The following is a 14,737-nucleotide window of genomic DNA, read 5'->3' on the forward strand; positions in this document are numbered from 1 at the left end:
AATACTGGTGGTACAATTTTGAATCTACATATTATAGACACGATTAGGCTTATTCATGCTTTTATAGTCTCTATGAACTAGATGTTGTATACACTACTTGGCCGTAGAAAGATATTTCACCATGCTGAATGTATCCTCAAACAACCTGCTGACAGCTTCCTCCACTGTATACCTCTTTGGAGCCTATATTTTATTTATCAAGTATGTTTTATTTTGCTCTCAATCTCTCTTCAGCAACCTGCAGTTTACCTGAAAACTCTCAGAAGTTCTTTTAAGGTGAGTGTTGGTTGCGGCTGAGGCAGCTGGGGCTTCTCAGAGCACAGAATTTCTTGTTTCTAACAGGATCTGATCTGATGCAATTAATTTTTTAAATGATACATGGAGAATATAATAATTTGGGTGAGATATCACAAATTTCGAATTTTTCCCCAAAACTAAACATGTCAAAAAAGACATGTTCGAGCTGAAAATCCAACAATTCTTTTTTTTTATTTTTGGGTTGTCAGTATAGTGAAGAATACATGCCTTTCAAAATTGGATATGGTTTTCTTGCTGAAGATAGCTGCCAAATTGTGATAATTAGATTGTATTGGACATAAAAAAAATCTATCACCAACTTAAAAACTTTCCTTTTTATTCATATTTTAATCTGTATTGCAATGTGTTTTTTCCTTTCAGGTGAATAACATTTTGTAAATAGGTCACGTTTTGCGTTATCTTCCTGGAATTGAGCAGCCAATATGCTGAACATATTTACCTAACATTTATGCCAGTTCACTTCCCCACCCGTGCATGCATAAAAAACACAGGACAAAGCAGCTCTGTGGCCTCAGGTTTTCTATTAAAAGGATTATTTGTTTGCTCTTTAGCAACTTAATACAACTTGTCTGTGTATTTTCTGATGAAGAAATAGGCATTTCCATGAAGTACCTGAAGGCAGCATAAAGGCATGCCTCTTCTTTTCTGATTTTATCTTGCGAAGACAGGGTTTTAGGTGGACAATGTAAGCAAACTGTGCTAAGCTGGCTTAAAGGTCTAGGGATGACAACAAGATAAATCATTTGCTGAAAATGTGCGTGAACAGAAAACTGTGCTTCAAATCAAGTCTCACCAGCTTCCACAGCTGTGTCAACTGGTTGCTGTTTTTTCCCCCCAAATTCTGTGGACCACACTACCACCATCTTGTGGTCAGTTTTAACTAGCAAAAAAAAGTTGGGCACCTTCCCAGAAAAAGGAAAACTAGACACACAGATCATGACATGCACAGAGAGTCAACAGCTTGCATTGCCACCAGCAAGACTTTCTTTAATAGTGATGATCAAAGTGAGAAGTGTGACACTGCCACCACCACTTTGAGTAAAGAAAACAAACATGGTGGAACAATGAAAAGATAAAACAAAGCACTTTTTTTTTTAAACCTTCTCTTCCTTCTACACAAACTTGTAAAAGCAACTTGAGAACTGAATTCACAACGCCAGAGCGATCCACAAACAATACTTTTTTTTTCTCAGGTAGGCGACATGACAGCACAACATGGTCAAATGGTTCAGGGGTAACCTTTTCCCAACACAGCACATTCACAGAATCCTTCCTGGTAGAAAATCTCGGAAACCAACTGAACATGATGGGAAATATCAAAGAAGTGCCACTCAATAAAAGTCTGTATCAAATAAATAAATGTGTGAATAACACAATCAGTCCAACTGACCATCTGCTGCTTCGTCGTGATCAGCCCAGACCCTTGTAAACACAACACCATCTGAATATGTTCTAATGACAAAAAAATAACAGCACTCTTCCGCAAACATTACGCTAGCTACATCGATCAAAGTATGGATGGAAACTAAACATCAACACTTGGCACTTAAGAACTGAAATGAAATGAACAAAGAAAACATTCCTCAGTAAGTTAATGTACATCGTTGTAAACAACAAAATGCCAGCTAGACGGCATGATAATAGACAATCAGTTTGGTTGGTGTTTGGCATACCAAGACTGCGCCACTATGAAACGACTTGCACCATGTCCAGTGTTAAGTTTTCCCTTTAAGCCTGCAATAACGAGGTCAATTAGCTGCAACAAGATTGAATGTGTCTAATGTGACACTTAATTGTTTAAGCCTTTGAATACTGACTTGTGAGAGATCTTTAACTCGTACAGACGAAAACCAAAGCTAAAGAGAGAGCAACAGTTTTGAAGCGGATACTTTTAGATCCCAGGATTTGCAATGTATGTGGTTTCTGCATCTTAAAAAGAGAAACTGCAAGGCACTGTAAAAATCTGCAAATAATGGTAACGACCAGTTACCTCGACATCATTAAATCCGGTGAACAATATGGCCTAACAGGTTCTAATTTGGTCCAGAAGGGAGAGGAAAGGTGTCTGCAGCAAACGAGTGAGAGTCAATGTAACGTTTTGGCAGTGCCAGGTCCAATCTAGCAGTAGTATTCTTAAGGACAAAACTACATCTGCTTCATCCACTTACTGATAATCCTGGAGAATCCATTATTCCAGCATTAGGAGACTAAATTGTATTGGAATATCTGAGGAACACAGAAAACGTTTATCTGTTCAATATCACTATTTTAGAAGAAATGTACATTGTTGCAACTGAACTGAAACATTACAAAACAAACAATCACTGATTTAAGTTAATGCTGATATCAAAACATGAACAGTATTACATTCATGTATCTCTCAAAGGGCATTACTTTACAGGTGGGCTTCTAAGTCACATCTGAACTAAAAACATGCCTCATATAAACCATCATGAGAAGCCAACTGTTGTCTTTAAATTAAAAACCTTGGATGTCAGCTTACTACACAAGAAAATATGGCTGTGAGGGGGGGTTTAGACTGTACACCAAAAGAAGACTGACATGACAGCGATGCATGATGGCTCTTCGGTAGACATTTGGCCAACCAGTTCGGTGTTCCTTTCTCCCCCTTCAAACAGATCACGCTGTCTGATGGCTAAATCCCAAAACTCAAAACAACAAACAAAAAGAAATCCTGTTGTACACAACCCCCTCTAAATAATAGTTCTCATAATAGAACCAAAATGAAAGAAAACGACAAACAAATACATATACGTATGAAGGGGTTGTGTGCACTGTGTGGTACGTTAGAGTGCAAAAAACAGTCAGGGGCTAGTAAACTCAAAAACAACCCAAACCGGAACTAAGAGCAAAATAACCAAAGGAAAAAAGTTCAGTCTGACAAAAATGTTGATGTCAGAGTCACTTTTTGAGGGGCTGGTAAACTGAGGCGTTGGGGTCCAGGGAGGAGGGACTATTGTCCATGAACTTGGAGGAGTAGTGTGGGGTGACGGGGCTGAGGTTGCTGCCGTCTGACGAGTAGGACAGGCTGGGCATCACTGCCATCACCTCTGCTATCTTCTGCTTCAGCTCCGCAATCTCCTGCTCCCTCTGGTGGATCTGGCCTGGATGAGATGAAGGAGACAAAGATGTTCATTTCACAGTGGTACCGGAAGAAGAAGACGCAGAAGAGTCGGGGGAACGTGAGTCCCATCTAGACAAACTCCCTGATAGCTCTATAGGTGCTTTTCTGTTGCTGAGACAATTTCTGACCTTCATGTGAAGCAGCGTAAAGACAAAATTTGACAGTACAAATACTTTCAGGTAATGAGAAAACCCTCCATCGGTGCACACTTGAGCTTTACTCACAATAAGGGCGGCACAATTTCTTGATCTAGCTTTGACATTCTGATGTGCAAAATATTCATATTGCAGGAAGTGCAAAGTCCATCCATCCATTACCTATATACCGCTTAATCCTCATTAGGGTGGGGGGTGAGGGGGGGCTGGAGTTTATCCCAGGTGACTTAGAGTCACCAGTCGGTCATCAGTCTATCACCAGGCTACATATACAGCCAAACAATCACATCCACACTCACACATGGACAATCAAGAATCGAAGATCACACCTAAAGACAGTTTAGAATCATACCAATGTATTTTTGGTCTGTGGGAGGAAGTTAAAGTGCTCGAAGAAAACCCACACATGTACAGGGAGAACATGCTAGCTCCATGCCGAAAGATCCCTGGAAGGTGGGGATGCAAACTGGGGATCTTGTAGCTGCAAAGCAAAAGTGCTAACCACTAATCCACTGTGCAGCCCGGAAGTGCAAGGTGAGTAAGGAAAATGACATCAAACACATCGTGCTACAACTTCTGTCACTGCTTGATATAAAAAGAAAACTTGGCTCTCATTTTCACATTTAAGAGTTATTCAAAGAACAGAAAGAAAGAAAAAACGATGTTATTTGAAAGACACAAAGTCTGTTGACTTGCAGGCTTTGCATGTTCAAAGGCAAATGATACAGGAACAGGAGAGGAAGACCTAAAAGGAAGGTTTGGTTGCAAGAACAGAACGCCGCAACCTTTGTATGGAAATATTTTGGCTAAAGAAAGAATGATGTTGCCCCCCGCCAAAGAAAGGTACTTTGTTGGCAGTGTCGAGGCAACAGGACTGATCTGTTTGAACATTTAAATTGGCAACACAAAGCTCTGTGTAAAAAGTGCAAAGGCAAACCTAAAAGCCATCCAAAGCAAATAACTGTTGTGGATGTCTTTGCCAGAGTTAGACCATAAGAGAAAGGTTCAAACAACAGAGAGACATCCATGATAACCTTTCAACACATATAAGACATGATACAGATTAACACTGCTATCAAAGGGGGTTTGAAAACATGATGCGACTGCTTGACAAGCAGTATGCAAACTGTCATGCACTTATTATCCTCGAGTTGCCAGTGCAGAGTTTAGTGAAAAATGGAAGGCACAGGTAGAATATAATGCAGTTACAATATGATTTGTGGTCCAGTCAGACAAAGGTGCTCTACATCAGCCTGGCTATCTACTTTATTCTATTATATCACAATACATATTGCAGAAACTAACTATTGCAATATGGGATTATTTTAAATTTCTACTGTGTTTATTCTCTGATTAAAACCAAGATATTTATCATGACAGAACTGATTTACTATGTGGCCCACAGTAGGCTAACACATTCAAAGATGTCAAACAACTTGCTGGAGCCCTGTATTTAGCCATATTTAGTCAAATTAGTGTCATTAAATGTTGGCTGATGTCATTATTAGTCTTTCCTGCTTGTAACGTATCGAAGGAGGCACAGATATCACTGGATTACTTGGATATTGAAGAAAACTTCAAAATGTAAAGATTATCTGGTATGCGCTGATGTCTTATTTTTATGGTTTTCTTATGGGCGTTCATTTGTGGTTGCTTCCTTTCTGTTTTGAGTGTCTTGTCCAAACGTAGCTTGAGTTCCCCTTAACCAGCTAATGAGTATTAGCTAAGCTTCTAGTACAGAGTGGTATAAGGTGACTCTTATGCTGTTAACACATGAGGGGTTTTCCTGCATAGGGGAATTTTGGGGCCTCTACTGAGGACACAAAGGAAACTCACTAGGATAAAAATGATATGATTTATGAGTTTAAAAGAAAGAGAGAGGATGAGATAAGAAAATCCCCCACACACAACAGGCTTTTCCCAGGGCTGACATTCTGACAAGTCATAGCAAGGAGAGAGCACAGGTGTAATTAATAACATCAGTAAGGACCACATTCCATTTGTGCTCACCGTGACTCTCTGGGACATTTGCTGGAGCTGATCCATCATTAAAGGGGATTAGTTTCACCTGGGCCTCTCCTGCTATGACAAGTCAAAACGTCTTCTGGCAGAATTACAAAACTGGAAGAAGTGTACTTCACTGATGCAGAGTCAGCAGTTGACAGCAACAAGCCAATAAGTGGGTGTAATGCGTTACAGCACCGAATGCTACATGACATTTACTTAAGCAGCAATTATCAAATCAACCTTATCCTCTAATACTAGTCACATATTCCTCTGCAGCGATTCCATTTACTGCATTGTTTGAGTTTGTGAAGAGTGTGGCGATTGAGATGAGAAGATGCATAATAAATACTGACATTTTACAATATGTTATAATGCACTATGATAATTGGTTCATCCATTATCGGCCTGGATTATGTGATATTCAAAAATTTCCCGATAACTGCTCCGCCAAGGAACGGTGAAGTTTTGTGAGGATCGGCACACATTTGTCAATCTGTTTGTCTGTCTGTTAGCACCATTACTCAAAAAATGGACTGACGGATTTGGATAAAATTTTCAAGGAAAGTCAGAAATGACACAAGGACCAATTGATTAGACTTTGGCAGTGATGTGGCTTATAGTCGGAATCCACGAATTTCTTAAAGATTTCTGTATCATTGTGAAATAGCGACACGGCGTCACTGTAACTATGACTACAAGTGAACACTACACCAGCTTCCTGCTGACGATCACATGATTGTGATCCTACTACAAATCCACCACTGTGAGACTTATCCGTTGGAAATGATACAAGGAGCAATTGATTGCATTGCATGGGCGCTTCCAAGTCCCATCAGTTCCCACCGCCCGCTACATATTTAGCTCACAGGATATGTACATAATGTACGCATGCATAACACACGCCTGTGCTCAGCACAAGGTCATTTTCTTTGTGAGTACATCCATATTAAATGGCCACATTCTATGTTGCCGTGATTTTTGCCACAAATATTTATCAAGATTTCAGCCATCAGACATGATGCAACGACTTAGCAGCCTTGGTGGAGTACTGTGCTCTCTAAGTGCTTTTCTTGTTGGTACTGTGTTTGTTTTTAAACCCCTAATTTTTATGTCATGACTTGAGTTTACCTGTTGGCCACAGGACACTTGCCCACTGTTTTAGCAGGACCTAGTACTAACAGCATGAAAGAGAAATGCTAATTATCATAATAACATGCCACTATCATAAATGGGTCATATGTTTTAAAAACACTGACTGGTGGAAACACCCAGAAATTTTTATGACTGACATTTGATAGTTGCAGCTACTTTCACTGCATTTGTTTTAATAGCAAACAGAAAAGCAAACAAACTTGCAGACATGTGATCCATATTGAAATCATCTGAATACGGCGTGTAAAAGCAATGAACAGTAACCACAGGATTCCCATGAGACTATGCCAACGGTACACAGCAGTCAATTTGGGGAAAAAGCTATTCTGTGATGTGGCAAGCAAGATATGAAATAGTTACACACACTGCTGTAGTACACGCTGTGTGGCGTTGTGGTGTTGGTTATGGTTTATTGATTCTACTTTGAAAAAAAAACTAAGATAAGCCTGTGTAGCCAGGAGGTTACAGCTGATTAGAGTACAAATTTGGGAACTGCTATGCCTGGGTATTAGATTACAAGTGGTTATATTCTAGTGTGGTTTCAACTACAAAATCATTTTGTAGCCTTTTTTAGCCTTTTGTCACTTTATCACACAGAGAGAAATCTCAGCTTCAGCTTGTTTAAGATCTTATTCAACAGCCCTCTAGTCATTTTCTTAGGAATTCATCTCTTTCAAAAGATTTTTTTCACTCATGCTTTATTCAAGAGCTCGGAATCAAAGACAATGACTAGAAAACTTGAATATTTTGAGAGTGTCTAACAGTAATAAGAGTAAATTTCTGCATCCCTGCAGGCGCCATCTACCTTGTGCTATCTCTAGCTGCCTCTTGGCATCCCCCAGTGCAGAGAAGAGGTCCAGTTTGATCCTGGTCTCAGCGCTGAGGCTGTTCTCCAGGTGCTGGGTCTTCTCCTGCATGGCTGACAGCGCTGACATCAACACCTCTGTGTCCTTCTCATTCTCTTTATACTTGCGCAGCTCCTTTGGGTGAAAGGAAAGAAAGAAAAGCAGAAAGGAAAATGAGACAAAGGTGGTTACATGAGAACACATTTCAGTTTCTGTGTATATTTTACAGTCGCTACCAACTATTGTGTTTGCGTTTTCAAACATTTTATAGCGGCATTTGATGCAATCGGGTGTCAAAGGGGTCTCTTTGTTTAATTACATCAATTACCCAAACTAAATGGTGCATCATTTGTTTAAGGGATCACATTTGTTGCTGTTGTTGGAATACTGCAGCAGCTTTTTTACTACATTTACGAATATATTACAAAGTTACATTCAAAGCGCAGTAGTCTCACCTGACATTTGCCTTCCAGATCCCGAATCTGTTCCTCTTTAAGTTTCATGTCCATGCTGAGCTTCTTGCACTCCGTCTCCAGCTCTCTGATACGACCACGCAGAGAATCAGTAGACTCCACCCTGTTGGACAGAAGAGAAGCTTTTCTAATACTGGAAAAAGCTGAAATGGTCAAGAGTCGACATACAGAAGGAACAAAGACTGGTACCTAGTGGCAGCTGCTAAAGCCACAGCTCTGGCAGCAGTGGCCTCCTCCATCTTCTTTCTCTTCCTCTCCTCAGCCAGCTGTTTTTCAACCACAGCCCTCGCCTCCTGCTCAGCCTTTAGCCTCTTCTCCAGCTGGGAGATGGCCTGCTTATCCTTCTGCTTGGCCTGGACGGCACTGTGTAGCCTAAAGTACAGAAAAGAATACAGCCATCAGCCACAGCATTAAAATCGCCTGGCAATCAGTGTGGTACATGATCTACAACAATGTTTAGGTAGGTGGTACATGTTAAAGTCATATCCACATGATCCCAGGATCAAAGGTCTCTCAGAGGATCCTCACATGAACTTTGCAGGCTTGTCTTCTACCCATAGTGCACCCTGCTGCTATGTCTTCCCAGGTAAGTAACACACTGGCACCGAGCTGTCCACACTCTGACTGATTTGCAAGTACACGCCCCTCACACAGCAAGCAGACACCTTTCTATTACAGCATCATAAAGGTTTTGTGTTTGAGGATCCTTGGGTGCCCGTGACCTTGTTGTCGGTTTACAAATTGTCCCGTTTTGACAACTTTGGGTACTAACCATTGCATATTAGGGGACAAATTGGGGGCCACCCCATATTACAGGTTGCTTTGAAGATGCTCTGACCAAGACATCTGGGCATCACAGTGTGGCTTTTGTCAAAGTCGCTCAGATCTTTATGCTACATCTAAATGATGTGGTGTAAAATAATGCCTACTTACTGGTGTGATTTGGGGGCATGGAGTTTAAATACACAGCATTTTAGCAGGCTAGGAGGTTCGAAATAAATGCTATATCAGTTTACATTACAGCAACTGAAGGCATCTATGGAGCCGAACCTCAAGTACTTGAAATTTGTCCCCGATCTTTAGGGAAATGCAAATTTAAATCACTGGAAAAGCCTTTTAATAGCTTTCATCTGTCATAAAGGAAGATAACATGAAATAAAATGCTCTGTCTGTTTTGCTACATTTGAGTTTTAGCAACTAAAGCTAGAATGTGATGAGTTTAAGTGGCTATACAGTATCCGATAAGCACAAATGCACCCACTTGTTCTGCAGCAGCTCATTGTCCTGGCGCAGCTGGCCCAGCTCGGAGCGAAGGCTGCGGTCTTGGCTGCTCAGAGAGGAAAGCTGACTCCGCAGCTCTGACTCCAACTGCCTGTTGGCCTGAAGATCTGCCTTCAGACGCTTCACATCCTGCTCCAGCCTTTGAGAAAAGAGAGCACAACAGTTGCAAACATGTTTCCTGTAACGACTCTTGTTCTTCTAATATAGAGGGTCAAGCAACAATTACTTTAGAAACATCAATGCTGCAATATGAATGAAATGTTGCCTGTTCTTGCATACTGATCAGGGAAATTTGATACAGACCTAGAAACCATGTTTCATTATTAACCTGGTACGGGTAAGTATCCTTCAATCCAGTGTCATTTCTGATAGAACAGCAAAACTGATGCTGGATGGGACTCTGAAGTGCATCAACAAGGTGTGCTGTACCAAAAAACAGACGTTGCAACATCACAACAGTGTGCCTCTTACCGCACTAGAGCGTCTGGCTTGCCCAGCTGGTTATTGGGGATGCCGTTCTCCACCGGATCCTTCTGGGCCTTCCCTGCACCCTTCTGCTTCTTCTCATTCTTACTGGTTGAGGAGCCTGGTGGCACACTGCCGTTTGCAGAACTGTGATTCCGTGGAGATGAATTGTTGTTGCCTCCACCTCCACTGGCATTTTTGAAGTTCTTTGCCGTTCCCCCCATTTCCTCTTTAGAAGTAGTGTGCGTGTTGGTATCGGCGTGTGTGTTTTCTCCTGCCAGGTCGTTATTCAGTCTCTTTGCCCCAGCGTAGTTCTCAATATACTCTGCCTCCTGTAGTTTGGAGTCCAGTGCGTGTATAATACTGTTGTTATTGATTCCAATTGTGTTTTGTTTTTTGCCTTCCCGCTCTTTTGCAGTACTGTCCTTCCCTTTTTCCCGGTACTCCAGTTCAGGTAACGGGACTGAGGCGCTTTTCTTTCCAGGAGGTGCTCCGTTTTGGGATACTACTGTGGGTTCTACCTCCGAGATCCCTTTAGCTAAGGCAGCTGGATAAAAGCAAGTGTATGGCACATTAGAAGACAAATCACAACACACTGGACAGATTTCACATATTTAGCCATAAATAGAGACTAAATGATGACCTTGATGGACAGACACAAAACACAGAAAATCTCTGACAACAGCTATAAACAGCCTCAGGGCAGCAGGAGGCTGCAGAACCCTTTTGTGCCCCCTATTAACGTAAAACTAGTAAGAAAAACTAATCTGAGGGTGCTTTAATATTTAATCTGGTAGGCAGGACCAAATCTAGTCCATTTTCTTGTTTGATTCAGGTTGATTAAGCAGTTGTCAATGGAATTGTAGTATCGAAAAATCTGCGTCAAGCTGACAGTAAAGTGGGTGACTAGGTCTGAATCTAGGTTGGTTTGTGGTTTGGAAGCAAAGAAGAGCAATCTATACATTATCTGAGCATGAGTTCAAAAGATTCTGATAAACACTGTATAAACAGCTTGTACTTTGATTCACGCCACCACATGAGTGCAGCAATTATTTTTCAGGGCATTTAGAAAAAAAATAAAAATGAGTTACAAAGGGTGTGTGCTGAGCCAGTGCTATAGTTCATGTATTTAGCATTTTAACAGTGTAATGTAGTGTACTGTAGAGGCACTATGACTATCTTGTGCTCTGCTCTCTTTGTGACCTTAGAAGTCCACTTACAGTTAGTGTTGAAATCAATCAATAAGTCAATAAAAAACTGACTTTTAACTATTTCATTATTTCATTACTCATTTACAAAAATGCAAAACACTTCATTGGATCAACTTTTAAATGTGAGACTTTAATGCCTTTCTTTGTCCGAGTAAAAATAGGATCTCTTTGGAGTTTAGAATTTTTGTGTTATGCAAATGTGCATAAGACACATTGGAATAGTGTTGTGTTCTGATCCAGCAACTTTGACTGTTTCCCACTAACAGAGCTAGAGCTGTGACCTATTCATATTCAATGAATTTGACAAAAAAAAATATTGGATTAGAAATGCTGAATTCACCTGAATGCTCTTACTATGCGTTATATATGTACAAGTCATTTTGTGATTAATTGTTTGTGATGCTAGGACTTGCAGAGACACACAAGGTTTGGTAAAATACAGCAAGACATGCTGTCAATCACACCAATTGATTTACACATGCACACATGCCAACCCTTTCTAACACTCCTTTGTATTACCCAATGAAAAAAAATCCTAGAAAAACTGTAGGATCTATAAATGATGGCAAAATATATATTAGATTCTGGTACAAAAATCATGTTCAACTGTGTCATTGCATGGGGAAAAAACTGAAGACTGCACACTGCACAGTTTGTGTGAGGCATCAAGGTGGAAGCATTAAGTGTGTATGATGCAAAGTAACATTTGAAATTGAAACTGCACCCGAGGAATAAACATTGGAAGGAGAATCAGCCACAGATGATGGCGTTTGCGTGTCACAACACAATCCGCTGATGACTGCAGCAGCAACATTGTTGAACTTCTACCAGACATATGTCGGTGCTGCTTATTTTTACAATAAGATTTTATGATCATGTCGATAAATTATTAAAATAGTGAGAAATGTGTACAATTTACGTGATTCTGTATGTGGTGACATGTTTGCATGTGGGTCTGAATACTTATGATAATGAATATAATACCTGCCAGGCCATAAGGCTTCTTGCCTACAGTTCTTGGTTCAGGTGAGTGCTTGAAGTCCACAGTGTTTATTGCTTTCACTGATCGACACCTAACTACAGGTGTGAAAACATCCTTCACATTGAGTTATAGAAATGCACATTTAACCTCTGCATCACTATGTGTGCTGTAGATTAAATTACCCAGTAAATGTACATGACAGTGTAAGTCACTTAAGTTATATGTACATGCTGTCCTACTGACGGCAAACATCCCTGTCATCCTGTCCATGAGCATCCTGACTTATTTCTTATTGCTTACTCATTCTGCAGAATGTTTGTTGTGCTTTAATTCCATTCTAGTGATAAGTGCTTAACACGATTCACAACTCACCCTCTTCAGCCTCCCTCTCTTGTCTCTGTAGCATCTGTTGCTCTGGCGGTAACGCCTGCTGTAGAAGCTGCATGTAGAATTCGTTTTCCTTTTGCACTTCCTTCTGTTTTCTCAGTCGCATCTTGTAGCTAACGTAGCTTTTGAAGCCAAAGCCTAGAGTCACTACTGGATAGCCGATACTAGAATGGGGGAGAAATTCAGACAGTGAAGACATTGTGATTTTCTTTGCAATGTAGTTTTTTTTAAAGCTCTACCACAGTTAAGTATTCACTGTGTAATAAATTTGAGAGAATTAACACGAGGCATCATCAAGAGTGGATTTCACAATTTGAAAAAGGAAAAAAAAAAAAACACTTAAAGGGCAGTGACAAAACAAATACGACGATTCTTACCAGTGAGCAGCGAAGGGGCGACACAGGTCTACATGAAAGTTCTTCAGATCTTTGAACCGTATGGCAGCTTCGATGTACACAAACAGAATCCACAGCGATACAGTAGGTAGACAGACTCCTCTCTCTGCGTGAAAGAAGGAGATGAGAAAAAATAAAATATAATCACCACACTTGGGTAGAGCACTTAAAAGACTTGGCAGCTATGAATTTCTTGTGCACCAAGTCTTTGAGGTGAATATGGCCGTTTGGCTGCCAGAGGAAAGAAAAGAAAAAAGAATTCACAGAAAACTAGGACTAACCTGTGTGCCAGACATACTGGACCCATACGTAGGTGCTGGCAGCAAAAAACAGCCATTGGACGGGGATGAAAAGGAGGCATATGATGTCTGATGTAAACGCCACACATACGAAGAACACAGAAAACGCCTAGGCGTGGGGAAAAAAGAGACACGGAGTTAAATATTCAATGTTTGCTGCTCCACACCACTTTCAGCGTGAGTTACCACCAAATAGAAGGAGAGAGGGGTGACAGGGTCATACAAACAGGCTCTTACCAGCCCCTGATATCTGAAGGAGTCGTAGACACTTCGGATAAATAGCCAGAAGGGCCACAGGTACTCAAACCTGAACTCCAGCACGAAGTCGGCCAGCAGAACTAACACCCACACCACCAGGAACTTCAGGTACAGGAACGTGCTGTGGAGACAAGACAGCGACCAAAATATGGAATAAATCGTTAAACACAGACACAGGAAAATGAGATAATGAGGTGCTGCTAGACTTGGATTATGGTGGATTTAGGTGGTTTAACAACAAGCATCTGTACATAAGGTTTATACAACAGTCTCATGTGTTGATAAGAACCACATTTCCAGTGAGACAGCGTTAAATCGAGATTTTAAGGCAGATAAATACTGATGTAGCAGTGGGACATGAAGGCAAATAGACATTACTAATAGTATCAGTGTGCCTGTAATGTCAAAAAGATGCATAACAATGTTTAAAATATGAATAAGTTTTAGGGAGAGGGGTAGAGTAACAGCAAGTATGTATATGTGGTCATGTCTGGACATGTTAGCCACAAAAAGCACAGCTGGTTTCTTTATCTGGTTTGCCATGAGTTAAACGGCAGGAGAGGGCTTGTTATTTCAATATTGCAACATTTCCACTAATGTGTACCTTTACATGTTCGTGTGCTTTAGTGGTAATCTTTACATCGACTGGTTCAAATTTAGCCCAGTGGCAGACAAAGCGCAGGTGAGAACCCATCGACGGACTTCAAATCGAGCGCCCCTGACATTGCTGCTGTCATGTCGAGCTCCAACAATGATTTTTCTTACAACTTCACGCTGTCTTTTTATTATTTTTTGCTGAAAAAATGTCCACCGAATTTCATTCAAACCTAAAACCCGCAGAGTAGCACTGACACCAACCATTTACAGTCAAGCACAATTCGAATGTAACTGCCTAGCTACAGACAAACGGTGTCTGAGATGCCACACTCACGTTAACCTAGGCCTATGATTGTGACAATATACGGGCATGTTCATTCAGCTCCTAATGTAGCTTAAAACCAAAACGTGCTTAAAATGAATGTAGCTGAGCCTGGCAGCCCCGTCTTGACATATGTAGAGAGGCGCCATTGTTATACAATAACGTCCCTCCAGCCCCTTTTTTGTACCTGCTATATATACCCTCGGTGATTCGGTTCCGTTTTAACGGCCGTCGGAGTTTGCTGCAGTCCGCATTGCGCCGCTTCATCCTCCCCCTGTTGATTCACTTGAGATATCGGTCGGGTAGCTGTAACTGGAAATGTCATTCGCTCATCCTAATATTCACACTTCTTCAATTATCCACCATTGTTGTTGTTTTATGCACATGAAACAAAGAAATAAATAAAAACAGTCCGCGGAAGGCCCTCCCCTTTTCACGACACGCT

The 14,737-nt window shown here is 40.9% G+C and overlaps 1 protein-coding gene across 1 annotated transcript; it reads right to left on the minus strand.

Moving 5' to 3' along the window:
* Nucleotides 1-1,266: 1,266 nt before the first annotated feature.
* maco1a (macoilin 1a) lies at nucleotides 1,267-14,707 on the minus strand. Its single transcript, XM_022208861.2, has 11 exons — nucleotides 14,480-14,707; nucleotides 13,353-13,494; nucleotides 13,098-13,224; nucleotides 12,799-12,922; nucleotides 12,407-12,585; nucleotides 9,848-10,388; nucleotides 9,357-9,515; nucleotides 8,285-8,467; nucleotides 8,078-8,198; nucleotides 7,583-7,757; nucleotides 1,267-3,443 (listed from the first exon to the last, which is right to left on the minus strand). The coding sequence occupies exons 1-11, from the start codon at nucleotides 14,557-14,559 to the stop codon at nucleotides 3,241-3,243; spliced, it is 2,034 nt and encodes a 677-aa protein (XP_022064553.1). The 5' UTR covers nucleotides 14,560-14,707; the 3' UTR covers nucleotides 1,267-3,240.
* Nucleotides 14,708-14,737: the final 30 nt, after the last annotated feature.

Source organism: Acanthochromis polyacanthus, chromosome 11 (genome assembly GCF_021347895.1).
Source record: "Acanthochromis polyacanthus isolate Apoly-LR-REF ecotype Palm Island chromosome 11, KAUST_Apoly_ChrSc, whole genome shotgun sequence".
In the NCBI taxonomy this organism is placed as follows: domain Eukaryota; kingdom Metazoa; phylum Chordata; class Actinopteri; family Pomacentridae; genus Acanthochromis; species Acanthochromis polyacanthus.

Excerpts from the sequence above, each read along its gene's own strand:
- maco1a (XM_022208861.2), bottom strand. The coding sequence starts at position 14,559 with ATGAAGCGGCGCAATGCGGACTGCAGCAAACTCCGACGGCCGTTAAAA. Across the intron at positions 12,586-12,798 it reads CGCCCCTTCGCTGCTCACTG|TATCGGCTATCCAGTAGTGA; the intron begins GTAAGAATCGTC and ends CCCCCATTCTAG. Across the intron at positions 3,444-7,582 it reads GCAGCTAGAGATAGCACAAG|GCCAGATCCACCAGAGGGAG; the intron begins GTAGATGGCGCC and ends CATCTCATCCAG.